General features: G+C 50.9%; 1 protein-coding gene across 1 annotated transcript; it reads left to right on the top strand.

Annotated features, from left to right (window-relative positions):
- The first annotated feature begins 2,231 nt into the window (after positions 1-2,231).
- On the top strand, positions 2,232-11,095 carry ASB16 (ankyrin repeat and SOCS box containing 16). Its single transcript, XM_032279441.1, has 5 exons — positions 2,232-2,664; positions 5,246-5,513; positions 9,391-9,883; positions 10,243-10,356; positions 10,790-11,095. The coding sequence occupies exons 1-5, from the start codon at positions 2,364-2,366 to the stop codon at positions 10,973-10,975; spliced, it is 1,362 nt and encodes a 453-aa protein (XP_032135332.1). The 5' UTR covers positions 2,232-2,363; the 3' UTR covers positions 10,976-11,095.
- Positions 11,096-16,443: the final 5,348 nt, after the last annotated feature.

Genomic DNA, 16,443 nt, shown 5'->3' with positions numbered 1-16,443 from the left:
GCTGCAGGGCCAGGAGGTAGGACGGGCAGCAGGAGAAGGGGCTAGACCGGCCCTGCCTGCAGGCTGCTGCACACTGAGTGAGCTCAGGGTGAGAAGAGCTTTTGAGGCAGTGCCCTCCCCTTCCCCAGCTTGGCAGGCACACCAGCTGGTGCGGTTTCACGGCCTCATTCCTCCCCCTAGAGGCTCCTGGGAGCACAGCACTTTCTCCTAAGAGTGAACAGGTCTGTGGCTTGAACATCTCAGGTCCAGTCCCAGAGTTTCCAGGTCAACCCCTTGGCTCTCCTCAGGCCAGCCATGTGAGCCCCCTTAGCAGCTGGGTTAAAAAAAAAAATCAAGAATGATTGAAGGGGCCGGGCGCTGTGACTCATGCCTGTATATACCAGCATTTTGGGAGGCTCGGGTGGGCGGATTGCCTGAGGTCAGGAGTTTGAGACCAGCCTGGCCAACATGGCGAAACCTACTGCTAAAAATACAAAAATCAGCTGGGCGTGGTGGCACGCGCCTGTAATCCCAGCTACTGGGGAGGCTGGGCAAGAGAACCGCTTTAACCCCAGGAAGCAGAGGTTGCAGTGAGCCAAGATCATCCCACTGCACTCCAGCCTGGGCGACACAGCGAGGAAAAAAAAATGATTGAAGGCAGTTTGTAGAGACCAGTCTGTCCTGCTTGGAGAATGGGGGAGGCCGCCACGTGGCTGCAACAGCTGGAGCCAAAAAATGCACCATCCTTTTTTTTTTTTTTTTTTTTTTTAAAGAGATGGAGAGACCAGTCATGGTGGCCTGTACTCCAGCCTGGGCGACAGGGTGAGATTCCACCTCAAAAAAAAGAGAGATGCAGGTCTCACTGTGTTGCCCAGGATGGCCTGAAATTCCTAGGCTCAAGCGATCCTCTGGCCTCAGCCTCCCAAAGTGCTAGACTTACAGGCATGAGCCACCATTCTTGGCCCAAAGCACACCATCTATGTGGGGTCCTGACTGCCTCTCACAAACTGTGACCTTGAACCAGTAAATTACTTTGTTAAGCTTTAGGTTCCTCATCTGTAAAACAGAGATAAGGGCCGGACACAGTGGCTTATGCCTATAATCTCAGCATTTTGGGAGGCTGAGGAGGGCGGATTGCCTGAGCTCAGGAGTTTGAGACTAGAGTGGGCAACCGGGGGAAACCCAGCCTCTACTAAAATACAAAAACTTAGCCAGGCATGGCAGCGTGTACTTGTAGTCCCAGCTACTTGGGAGGCTGAGGCAGGAGAATTGCTTGAACCTGAGAGGCGGAAGTTGCAGTGAGCGGAGATCACACCACTGCACTCCAGCCTGGGCTACAGAGCGAGACTCCATCTCAAAAAGAAAAAAGAAGAAAAAGAGAGATAAGATCACACATCTCAGAAGTGTTTGACTGTGATAATTTCATTTATAATCTAAACCAACTTTATTTTATTTTATTTTAGAGACAGAGTCTCACTGTCGCCAGGCTGAAGTGCAATGGGCATGATCTCGGCTCACTGCAACTTCTAACTCCCTGGTTCAAGTGGTTATCCTGCCTCAGCCTCCCGAGTAGCTGTGATCACAGACACTCGCCACCACACCCAGCTAATTTTTGTATTTTTAGTAGAGATGGGGTTTCTCCATGTTGGCCAGGCTGGTCTCAAACTCCTCACCTCAGGTGATCCACCCGCCTTGGCCTCCCAAAGTGCTCACACTAAGTTTATTGATTACTGGGTGGGCTGGGAAGTATGGTCCCCTGGGTGAAAGTGGATATGAATGTGATTTAAATACTGTGAAACTCTGTACATATGTACAGACTTATTGCTGTTACTGCAGATGCTGGGAAGAGCTGCTCACCTTCTCAGTAACTCTGTCTTGACCTCCCCTTACCTCCTGTGCTGAGGTCAGCCCTATCTTCTCCACGTGGGCCAGTGGTGGCTCCTGCCCTCCAGCCAACATCAGAGAGGATGGAGGCACCTTGTCTTCCTCCCAGCCCTGCCCATTTTCATGACTGACCTTCTCACACACCCTGGACCTTGCCAACCCAAGATGTTCACTTTAGAGACAAGGGAGGATGCAGATACTGGGGTTCAGGGGTGGCCTCAGCTGAGGGCCTGCTGACCAACCAAAGGGTATCATCAGGAGCAGGGGCTGGCCCTTGTCCTGGGCTGGGGGTTGGGCCAGCACCTTCTCAGCACCAAGATCATGACTCTGAGCAAACTGTGTTTACCAGAGCAGCAAAGGATCTATTTATAGCCTCAGCTGCTGCTTTCTCTGGCTCACGGCGGAGGGGGCAGAGTGGCTCCTCAGAGCAAGGAAGGTAGTTAGGTCGAGGGAACCTGGTTTTGCCCAGGTGCCCCTGCCCAAACCCCTGGGCCCCACCCATGGCAAGGGAGACCTTCCCCTTCACCTCCTCCACGCTGCGCTCTCTCCGCTTGCAGCGGGAGTGGCTGGAATGGGAAGACCGCCGGCTGGCAGCTGCCCAACAGTGCCGGAACCGAAGGTGCCCGTCAAGTCCCCGGGCTCGACTCACTAGGCCTCACCGTTCCTGTGGAGACCCAGCTGTCCACCATGCCCTGTTCTCCGGCGACCTGCAGCAGGTCCAAGTCCTGTTCCAAGATGAAGAGGCTGCCAACATGACTGTGGAGACCGTGAGCAACCAGCTGGCCTGGTCAGCTGAACAGGGTAGGGGGCACCAGAAGAGGGCAGAAGAGGAGGAAGAAAGAAGGGGAGTGGGTGGGGAGGAGGGAGAGTCTAGGGTCCCCCCTTCCCTGCAGACCACAGACTAGAGCAGCCCTTTCCACCACCCATCCTAGCTCCCTCCTAAACAGTGATGAGGCAGAGTTAGCAGTATGTATGCCTTTTAAGAATTAAAAGTTATATTCTTGGCTTTGGCATGGTGTCTCATGCCAGTAATCCCAGCACTTTGAGAGGCTGAGGCCGAGGCCGGACTACTGCTTTAGACCAGGAGTTCAAGACCAGGTTGAGCAACATAGAAGACCCCATGGTTGCAGGAAAAAAAAAAGGGGGGACATAAATTCTACTGTAGAAGCATGTGCCATTAATTTTATAACTAGCCCCCAAACCAACTGGAGATTTTTTAAAAATTATTTTAAGTACCAGTATAATGAACATCTTTATGTACTTGCTAGATGATATCCTTAGAATATATTCTGGCTAGTCCAGGCACAGTGGCTTACACCTGCAATCCCAGCATTTTGGGAGGCAAAGCTGGTAGACCATGAAGTCAGGAGATGGAGACTATCCTGGCCAATATGGTGAAACCCTGTCTCTACTAAAAATACAAAAATGGGCTGGGTGTGGTGGCATGCACCTGTAGTCCCAGCTATTTGGGAGGCTGAGGCAGAACTGCTTGAACCCAGGAGGTGGAGATTGCAGTGAGCTGAGATCACACCACTCTAATCCAGCCTGATGACTGAGTGAGACTCTGTCTCAAAAAAAAAAAAAAAAAAAAAAAAAAAAAAGATTATATTCTGGCCAGCAGGTCTGTCCAAGTAAACTAAATACCCTAGCTGAGATCACCATGATCTCAAGATTGACAAGAAATTGCTCAAACCCCACCCATGGATCTGGGGCTTGAATCCTTAGGAGAGCATAAGCTCCCCCAGTCACTACAGGTTCCAGATTCCTGCTTGGCTGTGACCCAACCAGGGCATTCTGGTCTTGTCCTGCAGCTTGTCCATAATCCCCAAGATGGAACTCAGCCTTAATTTCAAGTCTACTAAAAAACAAAACATGCTTTACTCAAGACGTAGAAAAACCAGGGGTGGACTGTGCTGCCATGCAAACAACTTCTAGTTTGATATGAAGCATCACCCTTTTAATAAGTCCCTGACCACTGCCACCATTCAAATCCAGCACTAGTCCCACGATCACCCTCTCCTTATTCATTTCCCATCTGCACCTCTTATTCTCCCCTCCACCATTCCCCCATTTCCATCCAACCCTCCCTGCCCCAGGAGTATCCCAGAACTCAGTTCTGCTCTTTGGCCATTCCCAAACTCAGCTCCAGGCCCGCTTCTGCATAACTACCCATTTGTTCATCTAAGACCAAGATGAACATTTTTTTCTTTTTACATTTAAAAAAAAATAGCCGGGTGCAGTGGCTCACGCCTGTAATCCCAGCACTTTGGGAGGCCGAGGCAGGCGGATCAGGAGTTTGAGACCAGCCTGACCAACGTGATAAAACCCCGTCTCTACTAAAAATACAAAAATTAGCCAGGTGTGGTGGCAGGTGCCTATAATCCCAGCTAATAAGGAGGCTGAGGCAGGAGAATCATGTGAACCCGGGAGGCGGAGGGTGCAGTGAGCTGAGATTACATCATTGCACTCCAGCCTGGGCAACAAAGCAATACTCCACGTCAAAAAAAAAAAAAAAAAAAAAAAAGAAAAAAAAAAAAAAAATAGATGCCAGGCGCGGTGGCTCACGCCTTTATGTAATCCCAGCACTTTGGGAGGCTGAGGCAGGTGGATCACGAGGTCAAGAGATCGAGAACATCCTAGTCAACATGGTGAAACCCCGTCTCTACTAAAAATACAAAAAATTACCTGGGCATGGTGGCGCATGCCTGTAATCCCAGCTACTCAGGAGGCTGAGGCAGGAGAATTGCCTGAACCCAGGAGGCGGAGGTTGCGGTGAGCCGAGATGCGCCATTGCACTCCAGCCTGGGTAACAAGAGTGAAACTCCGTCTCAAAAAAAAAGAAAAAGAAAAAATAGAGACATTCTCCTGATCATGGTTTTGCTGTACAAAAAAATAAAAAAGAAAAAAAATAGAAACAAAGTCTCACTATGTTGCGCAGGCTGGTCTGGAACTTCTGACCTCAAGTGATCCTCACATCTCAACCTCCCAAAGTGCTAGGATTACAGATGTGAGTCACCATGCCAGGCCCCATGGTGAACAAAAAAGGCCATTGACACTATTAGCCATTCAAAGACCTTGAGGTTTCCTTAATGGGATTCACTCTACTTAGTTGGCTCCTGTGGTTTTATACAGCAATTAATTTTTTTATGACACATACTATGTTTTGTTACAGATTGATAAACTGTTCTAAAAGGCTGTTCCAATTTATTCTTCCAAATCAGGACTTGAATAAGCCCCTTTCCATAGGTACAGCCTGGCAGTGTTTGTGCTCAGCAAACCATGCAGCCGGAAGGCCAGTGTCAGCTGTCAGCTGGAATCAGCATCCCCACTTCCTGCCTTCCCGTCTTATGCACCACCCCCCACCATTATTTGCTCTCCCCAGGGTTCTGGGTGCTGACCCCCAAGACCAAGCTGACGGCACCCCTCACCATCGCTGCAGCCCGAGGCTACACAGACTGTGCTCGTCACCTGATCCAGCAGGGAGCTGAGCTGGATGCCCGTGTCGGGGGTCGCGCTGCCCTGCACGAAGCCTGTGCCCAGGCCCAGCTTGACTGTGTGCGGCTGCTGCTGACTTTCGGAGCCAAGGCTAATGTGCTGTCCGAGGAAGGCACAACTCCCCTGCACCTCTGCACAACTCCTGAGTCCTTGCAGTAGGTGCCCGGGGGCTGAATGGTTTAGGGAGGCATGTGTGTGTGTGTCTCCAGCTCACAGGGCCAGAAGAGAGAACCTGACAACTACATGCAGCTTTATGGTTCCCAAAGCACCTCACATACATGTCTTTACAATAACCTGGAGACAGGCCTCATTCTACAGTGAGAAAGACAAAGCTCAGAAAGGTTTAGTAACTTGTCCAAGGTCACATCTGCTAAGCCCAGGAGGCAGAAGGCCTGTTACTTTCTGGGAAAACTCTGTTCCAATTACAGTCTCCAATTCCCTGTGAACCTCTATAGCCAAATTCCTAGCTGGTTTTTTTTTTTTTTTTTTTTTTTTTTTTTTTAGACAAAGTCTTGCTCTGTTGCTCAGGCTGTAGTGCAGTGATGTGATCTTGGCCACCATGCCGAGCTAGTTTTTTATTTCTTTTTTTTTTTTTTTTTTTGAGACGGAGTTTCGCTCTTATTACCCAGGCTGGAGTGCAATGGCACGATCTCGGCTCACCGTAACCTCCGCCTCCTGGGTTCAGGCAATTCTCCTGCCTCAGCCTCCCGAGTAGCTGGGATTACAGGCACGCACCACCATGCCCAGGTAATTTTTTGTATTTTTAGTAGAGACGGGGTTTCACCATGTTGACCAGGATGGTCTCGATCTCTTGACCTCGTGATCCACCCGCCTTGGCCTCCCAAAGTGCTGGGATTACAGGCGTGAGCCACCGTGCCCGGCCTTAGTTTTTGTATTTCTAGTAGAGATAGGGTTTTGCCATGTTGGCCAGGCTGCTCTTGAACACCTGACCTCAAGTGATCTCCCCCTACTCGGCCTCCTAAAGTGCTGGGATTATAGGCATGAGCCACCGTGCCCAGTTCAAATTCCTACTTGTTTTGAGGTATTAAGAAAGATCTGGCTGGGTGTGGTGGCTCACACCTATAATTCCAGCTACTAGGGAGGCTGAAGCCCAAGAATTGCTTGAACCCGGGAGGCGGCGATTGCAGTGAGCCAAGATACTGCTACTGCACTTTAGCCTGGGCAACAGAGTGAGACGCTGTCTAAAAAAAAAAAAGAAAAAATGAGGCCAGGTGCAGTGGCTCATGCTTGTAATCCCGGTACTTTGGGAGGCTGAGGAGGGCAGATCACCTGATGTCAAGAGTTAAAGACCAGCCTGGCCAATATGGTAAAACCCTGTCTCTACTAAAAATTTTAAAAACATTAGCCAGGTGTGGTGGTGGGCGCCTGTAATCCCAGCTACTTTGGAGGCTGAGGCAGCAGAATTGCTTGAACCTAGGAGACAGAGGTTGCAGTGAGCCAACACAGTGCCCATGCATTCCAGCCTGGGTGACAGACTGAGACTCCATCTCAAAAATAAATAAATAAATAAAAAAGGGCCGGGCGTTGTGGTTCACGCTTGTAATCCCAGCACTTTGGGAGGCTGAGGCAGGCGGATCACAAGGTCAGATCAAGACCATCCTGGCCAACAAGGTGAAACCCCATCTCTACTAAAAATACAAAAATTAGCCGAGCATGGCAGCACATGCCTGTAGTCTCAGCCAATCAGGAGGCTGAGGCAGGAGAATTGCTTGAACCCAGAAGGTGGATGCTGTAGTGAGCCAAGATTGTGCTACTGCACTCCAGCCTGGGCAAAGACTGAGACTCCATCTCGAAAAAAAAAAAAAAAATTAGTATTGGAAGCAAAAATTAGCCCACGATTAGAATTTACCAAAGAGATAAATTCAGTAGTTTATGGAAGACTGACTGCTACTCATGTCTTGGCTACAGAGCAAAGCACCTACCTGGATATGTGAGCAAGAATTTTGGCCATTTTGGGAAAGGGTATTTGGTTATCAGGGTTTCACTGAGGTTGGTGGATCTACTCCTAAGTTTCCATCGGCTGCCATTCTGGCTTTTTATTTATTTATTTATTTTATGATGGGGTTTCACCATGTTGGTCAGGCTGGTCTTGAACTCCTGACCTCAGGTGATCTGCCCACCTTGGCCTCCAAAGTGCTTCGATTACAGGCATGAGCCACCAAGCCCGGCCCATTCTGGCTTTTTAATGATAAGTTACTGTTAGCTTGGTTTCATCATTATTAATTTAGCTTGTTGCATGTTTGGTTTACCCTGCAATAGATAAGGATGCATGTTTGCCACAACAGTGGCCTATAATTTTCCCTGGAACTAGGAAACATGTACTCTCTAAAACCTGTTTTTGTTTTTATTGTTTTTCCTTTTTTTTTTTTTTGTCTCTAGGGGAAAGTGGAGGAGGGCGGCCCTAAGTGCCTGCCTTTGCTTGAATCAGTGGGGCCTGGTTTAGAAGCTTTTTTTTTTTTTTAAGATGGAATCTCTCTCTGTCACCCAGGCTGGAGTGCAGTGGCGCAATCTCGACTCACTGCAACCTCCATCTCCCGGGTCCAAGCGATTCTCCTGCCTTAGCCTCATGAATAGCTGGGATTACAGGTGCACGCCACCACACCCAGCTACCTTTTGTATTTTTAGTAGAGACAGGATTCCACCATGTTGGTCAGGCTGGTCTTGAACTGACCTAGTGATCCACCTGCCTCAGCCTCCTAAAGTGCTGGGATTACAGGTGTGAGCCACCATGCCTGGCCTAGAAGAGTGGTCTTTTAAGTGTGGGAGCCGAAAGAAAATATTATATTTATTTTTCTTTTTGGTGCATACTTTTAAATTTTCTGTTATTCATAATGGACACAGAAGTGGGTTTTCAAAATTTTGTGTTATCAAAATGTTAGGAGATAAGGCCCAGTATGGTGGCTCACACCTGTGATCCCAGCACTCTAGGAGGCCAAGGCAAGAGGATTGCTTGAGCCCAGGAGTTTGAGACCAGCTGGGGAAAGTGGCGAGACTCTGTCTCAACAACAAAAAAAATTTTTTTAATTAGACAGGTGTAGTGGTGCCCACCTGTGGTTCCAGCTACTTGGGAGGCAGAGGCAGGAGGACTGCTTGCGCTTGGGTGGTCCAGGCTACATGAGCTGTAATCGTGCCACTGCCCTCACTTCATCCTGGGCAATAGAGAGACCCTGTCTCAAAAAAAAAAAAAAAAAAGGCCGGGCGTGGTGGCTCATGCCTGTAATCCAAGCACTTTGGAGGCCAAGTTGGGCGGATCACCTGAGGTCGGGAGTTCAAGACCAGCCTGACCAACACGGTGAAACCCTTTTTTTTTTTTTTTTTTTTTTTGAGTCGGAGTTTCGCTCCTCTTGTTACCCAGGCTGGAGTGCAATGGCGCAATCTCGGCTCACCGCAACCTCTGCCTCCTGGGTTCAGGCAATTCTCCTGCCTCAGCCTCCTGAGTAGCTGGGATTACAGGCACGCGCCACCATGCCCAGCTAATTTTTTGTATTTTTAGTAGAGATAGGGTTTCACCATGTTGACCAGGATGGTCTCGATCTCTTGACCTCGTGATCCACCCGCCTTGGCCTCCCAAAGTGCTGGGATTACAGGCGTGAGCCACCGCGCCCGGCCGAAACCCTGTCTTAAAAAAAAAAAAAAGGAGACAACTGACAACTGAATAATTCCGAATCAGACCTTTAGGGTAGACTCTGGGTAGGGAGTCAGAGTAGATTCTGGGAGGGACTGTCTAAGTCCGTGAGGACTAATTCTGGTGCAGCCACTAACTTGCTGTGTGTCCTGGCTCCACAAGTCATTTCTGGGCTTAAGTTTTTCATATGAAAATTGAAGATGCTTCTGGTGGCTCTCAGGACTTTCCAGTTCTGCTGTCTGTAGCGGGGCTTGGGTAATTCTCATAGAGGACACCAGGTAGCACCTCAAGGTGAGAGGGGTGGAAAGGGAAGAGAGAGTGACTGCAAGCTGAAGGGGGTCCCAGGCCTTCGGGATTTTCCCTGGAGCCTTGCTCTCTGTCCCCAGGTGCGCCAAGTTGCTGCTGGAAGTGGGAGCGACGGTGAACCTGGCTGCAGGCGAGAGCCAGGAGACGCCCCTGCACGTGGCGGCGGCACGCGGCCTGGAGCAGCACGTGGCTCTGTACCTGGAGCATGGTGCCGACTTGGGCCTGCGCACCAGCCAGGGCGAGACGGCGCTGAACGCAGCGTGCGCAGGGGCCGAGGGCCCGGGCAGCTGCAGGCAGCACCTGGCGGCGGCCCGCCGGCTCCTGGAGGCTGGAGCTGATGCCCGGGCGGCCGGGCGCAAGCGCCACACGCCGCTGCACAACGCCTGTGCCAACGGCTGCGGGGGCCTGGCCGAGCTGCTGCTGCGCCACGGGGCCCTCGCTGAGGTCCCCAATGGGGCAGGCCACACACCCATGGACTGTGCACTGCAGGCCGTCCAGGATGCCCCCAACTGGGAGCCTGAGGTCCTCTTCGCGGCACTGCTGGACTACGGGGCCCAGCCTGTGCGCCCTGAGGTGCGCAGGGAGGGCCTGAGATAGCGGGGCTGGAACTGCTCTGCCTCTGGGGAAGAGAGAAAGTCCAAGAGACTGAAAGCCTGCCCTCAGCGGCCAGGGGGCTGCCCCTAGCTTGGGAGGGGATTAGAGGATTCTGGGAGAGAGAGTCCAAGGTAGGAAAGAGCCCCTGAGGAAAACTAGGGCAGAAAGGCTGGAGCACACTTGAGGGTGGGGTAGACAAAGGCATGGAAGAGGAGGAGGAGAGATTCAGACCTTAGCCCCCCAGATTAGGCTATGATTGGCCATATGGGTTAGGCGGGACTTGGGTCTGCCCTCGGCTGGTGGAGGCATGGTGCCCAAGACCCTCTTTTGACTCCTAGATGCTGAAATACTGTGCCAACTTCCCTCGGGCCCTGGAAGTCCTGCTTAATGCCTATCCTTGTGTCCCATCCTGTGAGACCTGGGTGGAGGCGGTGCTCCCAGAGTTGTGGAAGGTATGTCCGCCTCAGGGCCAAGATGGGGAGGAGGGACGAGCCACAGACCTATTGCTCCAGGACCAGCTTCATGAAGGGAGAAGCAGGAGGGCCCCTGGGTAGAGAGGATTGGTAGAGTGGCACAGCTGGGTTTCAGGGTACCCCCTCCCCTGGTATCCCAGGCTGACCCCTAACTCCACACGCCTCTCCCGCCTCCCTCACTTGCATCAGCATAGATATTTATCAGGAAACTCTAACTTGGTGGGCACAGTGCCAGCTTCTCTGGGGTGGGAGTGGGTGCAGACATAGTGAAGGCCCTTCCCTGAAGTGTAGCCCAGCCCCCATTATCACCGCAGGGCCCCTATGGCTCTGAATCCAAGTCCTTTGAGACACATGAAACACCCAAGTGGATGCATGCTGCAAATCATCTGACCCTCTTTCACTCCTGGCCTAGGAGCATGAAGCCTTCTACAGCTCAGCCCTGTGCATGGTGAATCAGCCAAGGCGGCTGCAGCACCTGGCCCGACTAGCTGTCCGTGCTCGGTTGGGAAGCCGCTGCCGGCAGGGTGCCACCCAGCTGCCACTGCCCCCGCTCCTCAGGGACTACCTGCTGCTGCATGTGGAGGGGCGCATCCAGTGAGCCCCATGTCAGGCTGTTCCCATGGTGTGTTCTGCCCCTTCTACCTGTCCCCGCCTCCAATCCCAGAGGACCAGTCCCTGGCCCTCTTTTCTTTCTCTTTTTTTTTTTTTTGAGATGGAGTTTTGCTCTTGTTGCCCAGTACTGGAGTGCAATGGTGTGGTCTTGGCTCACTGTCACCTCCTGGGTTCAAGCAATTCTCCTGCCTCAGCCTCCCAAGTAGCTGGGATTACAGGCATGCACCACCACACCTGGCTAATTTTGTATTTTCAGCAGAGACAAGGTTTCTCCATGTTGGTCAGGCTGGTCTCGAAATTCCGACCTCAGGTGATCTGCCCACCTTGGCCTCCCAAAGGCTTGAGCTACTGTGCCCAGCCCTTTCTTTCTTTCTTTTCTTTTCTTTTTTTTTTGAGACCAAGTGTCACCCTGTTGCCCAGGCTGGAGTACAGAGGTGCAATCTTGGCTCAGTGCAACCTCCACCACCTGGGTTCAACTAATTCTTGTGCCCCAGCCTCCTGGGTAGCTGGGACTATAGGTGTGAGCCACCACGCCTGACTAATTTTTGTATTTTTAGCAGAGATGGGGTTTCACCATGTTGGCCAGGCTGGTCTCTAACTGACCTCAGGTGATCCACCTGCCTCAGCCTCCCAAAGTTCTGGGATTACACGTGTGAGCCACTGTGCCCAGCCACTGGCCCTCTTTTCTGTACTCCATGTGCTGTCCTGGTCCAGCTCACTCCTCCATGGGCTTCTTGAGACACCTTCTGACCTCTATCTGGCCTGAGCTTCAGACCCTCTCTCCACCAGAAACGGCCCCAGACTTGGCCTGTTTCCAGACTGGGCCTTCACCTCCGTCCTCCTCCTATGTTTAAGTGGATGGCTCCTCTATCCATCCAAGCCCCATGCCAACAACCAGTGAGTCTAGTGGCCCATCACCTCTCTCTCCTGCCTCCCTTATACCTGTTCAGCCTCCTAAAGAGGGACAGATTCCACCGGGCATGGTGGCTCACGGCTCACGCCTATAATCCCAGCACTTTGGAAGGCCGAGGCAGGCAGATCACCTGAGGTCAGGAGTTTGAGACCAGCCTGATCAACATGGAAAAACCCCACCTCTACTAAAAATACAAAATTAGCCAGGTGTGGTGCTGCATGCCTGTAATCCCAGCTACTCTGGAAGCTGAAGCAGGAAAATCACTTGAACCTGGGAGGCGGAGGTTGTGGTAAGCCGAGATCATGCCATTACACTCCAGCCTGGGCAACAGGAGTGAAACTCTGTCTCAAAAAAAAAAAGAGGGGCAAACTCTGCCTCCGTGTGCACTGCCTTGCCTGCCCTGCCTGTGTCCCTCCAAGGGAGGTCTTGAGACCCATGCCCTGAATTGGTGCTGGAATGGTCTTTGGGAGTGAAACTCTGATCATGCCCTCCAGTGACTCCTCTCACATTAAAAACTCAATGAAACAGAGCCTCTCTAGCCTCTGCCAAGTTACCTGGCCTCCTCACTTCCCTTCTTCCTTCCAAAGTTCACATACAGCCTTAGTAAACGACTCACCAGTTGCCGGATGTGACCTGCTCCTCTCTGCTTTCAGGTATTTGCATGCATTATTCCCACTGTTTGGAATACTCTTCCACATTTTTTGGCCTGGTCAAGGCTGATTTGGGCTTCAGGACTCAGTTCCAATACCACTATCTCTGCAGAGACTTCCTTGTACTTTTTTTTTTATTATTAATTAATTTACCTCTTTAAAGATGGGGTTTCACCATGATGGCTAGGCTGGTCTTGAACTCCTGACCTCAGGTGATCCACCCCCCTCAGCCTCCCAAAGTGCTAGGATTACAGGTGTGAGCCACAGCGCCCGGCTTTTTTATTTTATTTATTTATTTTTTACTTTTTTTTTTTTTTAAATACGGGCTTTCACCATGTTGGTCAGGCTGGTCTTGAACTCCCAACCTCAGGTGATCCACCCGCCTTGGCCTCCAAAGTGCTTGGATTACAGGCGTGAGCCACCACACCCAGCCCTTTTTTTTTTTTTAAAGTTTTTTTTTTTTTTTTTTTTTTGAGACGGAGTTTCGCTCTTGTTACTCAGGCTGGAGTGCAATGGCGCGATCTCGGCTCACCGCAACCTCCGCCTCCTGGGTTCAGGCAATTCTCCTGCCTCAGCCCCCTGAGTAGCTGAGATTACAGACACGTGCCACCATGCCCAGCTAATTTTTTGTAGTTTTAGTAGAGACGGGGTTTCACCATGTTAACCAGGATGGTCTCGATCTCTTGACCTCGTGATCCACCCACCTCGGCCTCCCAAAGTGCTGGGATTACAGGCTTGAGCCACCGCGCCCGGCCAAAGGTTTTTTTTTTTTGAGACTGAGTCTTGCAATCTGTCACCCAGGCTGGAGTGCAGTGGTGAAATCTCGGCTCACTGCAACCTCCACCTCCTGGGTTCAAACGATTCTCTTGCCTCAGCCTCCTGAGTAGCTAGGACTACAGACGCACGCTGCCATGCCTGGCTAAATTTTTGTATTTTTTTTAGTGGAGACGGGATTTCACCGTGTTGCCCAGGCTGGTTTCCAACTCCTGAGCTTAGGCAATCCACTCACCTCAGCCTCCCAAAGTGCTGGGATTACAGGCGTGAGCCACCGTGCCCGGCCTCTTTGGTACTTATTTAAGTGCCTGTGTCTGTCTCAACTAGGCTGAAACTGGAACTGTATTCCTTGGACAGGTATTTTAGTAAATGACTGCAGAAGGAGAAATATCCATGAGCCTGGGGTCCATCTAAGTCTCCTTCTGTCCCCAAGTGATGAATGGTGTTTTAAACAGTGGTTACCACATACGGTCTCTGAGGGCCTAGCTACCAAATGCCCAAACTCCCAAATTCTTCCTCTTATCCCAGAGTCAAAAGTGCCACAGTACGGCTCTTGGAGGAAACTTTTCAAAGCAAGCCACTTTTTTGTGTGTTTTTTGAGACAGAGTCTCACTGTGTTACCAGGCACCAGGCTGGAGTGCAGTGGCGTGATCTCAGCTCACTGCAACCTCCGCCTCCCGGGTTCAAGCAATTCTTCTGCCTCAGCCTCCCGAGTAGCTGGAACTACAGGCGCATGCCACCACGCCCAGTTAATTTTTTGTATTTTTTAGTAGAGATGGGGTTTCACCATGTTGGCTTGGATGGTCTCTATCTCTTGACCTCGTGATCCTCCTGCCTCAGCTTCCCAAAGTGCTGGAAATACAGGCGTGAGCCACCTTGCCCAGCTGCAAGCCAGTTTTTATGAGTGCAAATAAATGATTAGTGCATGGAATGAAAGTATGATGTTGTTTGGCTTAAATGTGACTGAGGTCCCCATCATTCCATGTTCATTCCCCACCCCCTGGTGCTTTTCTGTGGTTTCCAAGTTTTCTGCACTGATCAACTATTACAAGGACAACACGAGGGCCACATGCTGTATAGTCCCAGCTACAAGGGAGGCTGAGGCGGGAGGATCACTGGACCCCAGGACTTCAAAACCAGCCTGGGTAACAGAGTGAGACACTGTCCCTAAAACAATTTTTTTTTTTTTTTTTTTGAGACAGGGCTTCTCTCTGTCGCCCAGGCTAAAGTGCAGTGGCACAATCACGGCTCACTGCAGCCTCAACCTCCCACACTCAAGCAATCCTTTCAACTCAGCCTCCTAGGTAGCTGGGACTACAGGCATGCACCACCACGGGTCTCACTATATTGCTGAGGCTGAGGAAAAAAAAAGGCCAGGCACAGTGGCTCACACCTGTAATCCCAGCACTTTGGGAGGCCAAGGAGGGCAGATCGCTTGAGTCCAGGAGTTTGAGATCAGCCTGGGCAACATAGCAAGATCCTGTCTCTAGAAATTAAAAAAAAAGAAAAGACAAAATACTTAGCTGGGCGTGGTGGCGCACATGATGGTCCCAGCTACTCAGGAGGCTGAGGTGGGAAGATCGCTTAAGCTCAGGAAGCAGAGGTGGCAGACAGCCCAGGTCACAGCAAGCTGAGATTGTGCCACTGCACTCCAGCCTGGGTGACAGAGTGAGACCCTGTCTCAAAAAAATAAATAAATAAAAATAAAATAACAGAAACACAAGACCCCTCATAGACCCAGAACCTTTAGTACTCATCACAGGAGGGACCTGGGGGTGGGGTCCCAGTGACCTTCTCCTTAGTCAGCAGTCTTTTTGCTGAGGGATCCTGGGGTCTCCAGTCCCATTACCAGCTTGAGTTACACAGTAGAGACAGGGGTCAGGAGTCCTAGGGTCTGCCTCCTGCAGCAGCTGCCCGACCCACCCTCCTCCAGAGAGAGTTGTTATCTGTGGGATTCCATTTCATCAACACAAAGACAGTTTTATTTACCTCGTTATGCAGAATGCAACTCCCACTTTCTGGATGGAATTTGTGCTTTAGTTTTACAGAGTCAAGAGGCCTGACAGAAGAAAAGGAACTCCTCTCTAGTCCTGACCCAGGCTGGGAGCCTCACTCTCAGGGGCAGTGCTGAACTTTCCACCCCTTTACAGCAGGCCGACCACAGCCAGCTCAGCCTTTTTTGATATATTTACAATAACAAAACATACTGTTAAGAAGAAAAACAGCCAGGCATGGTGGCTCACGCCTGTAATCCCAGCACTTTGGGAGACCCAGACAGGCGGATCACCTGAGTTCGGGAGTTTAAGACCAGCCTGACCAGGCCGGGCGCGGTGGCTCAAGCCTGTAATCCCAGCACTTTGGGAGGCCGAGGCGGGTGGATCACAAGGTCAAGAGATCGAGACCATCCTGGTCAGCACGGTGAAACCCCATCTCTACTAAAAATGCAAAAAATTAGCTGGGCATGGTGGCGCGTGCCTGTAATCCCAGCTACTCGGGAGGCTGAGGCAGGAGAATTGCCTGAACCCAGGAGGCGGAGGTTGCGGTGAGCTGAGATCGCGCCATTGCACTCCAGCCTGGGTAACAAGAGCGAAACTCCATCCCAAAAAAAAAAAAAAACAAAAACAAAAACAAACCAGCCTGACCAACAAGAAGAAACCCTGTCTCTACTGAAAATACAAAAGTTAGCCAGATGTGGTGGTGCATGCTTGTAATCCCAGCTACTTGGGAGGCTGAGGCAGGAGACTCGCTTGAACCTGGGAGGCGGAGGTTTCAGTGAGCCAAGATCATGCCTTTGTACTCCAACCTGGGCAACAAGAACGAAATACTGTCTTAAAAAAAAAAAAAAAAGAAAAACAAGGCCTGGCGTGGTGGCTGATGCCTGTAATCTCAGCACTTTGGGAGGCCAAGGCAGGTGGATCACAAGGTCAAGAGTTCAAGACCAGTCAGGCCAATATGGTGAAACCCTGTCTCTAAAAATATAAAAATCGGCTGGGCACAGTGGCTCACGCCTGTAATCCCAGCATTTTGGGATGCCAAGGTGGACAGATCACGACGTTAAGAGATCAAGATCATCCTGGCCAACATGGTGAAACCCCCTCTCTCTTTAAAAAAAAAAAA

The sequence above is a fragment of the Sapajus apella genome, unplaced genomic scaffold, assembly GCF_009761245.1.
Source record: "Sapajus apella isolate SASKATOON/1434 unplaced genomic scaffold, GSC_monkey_1.0 scaffold12, whole genome shotgun sequence".
NCBI classification, from domain to species: Eukaryota; Metazoa; Chordata; class Mammalia; order Primates; family Cebidae; genus Sapajus; species Sapajus apella.
This window is presented reverse-complemented; position numbering and strand designations above follow the sequence as displayed.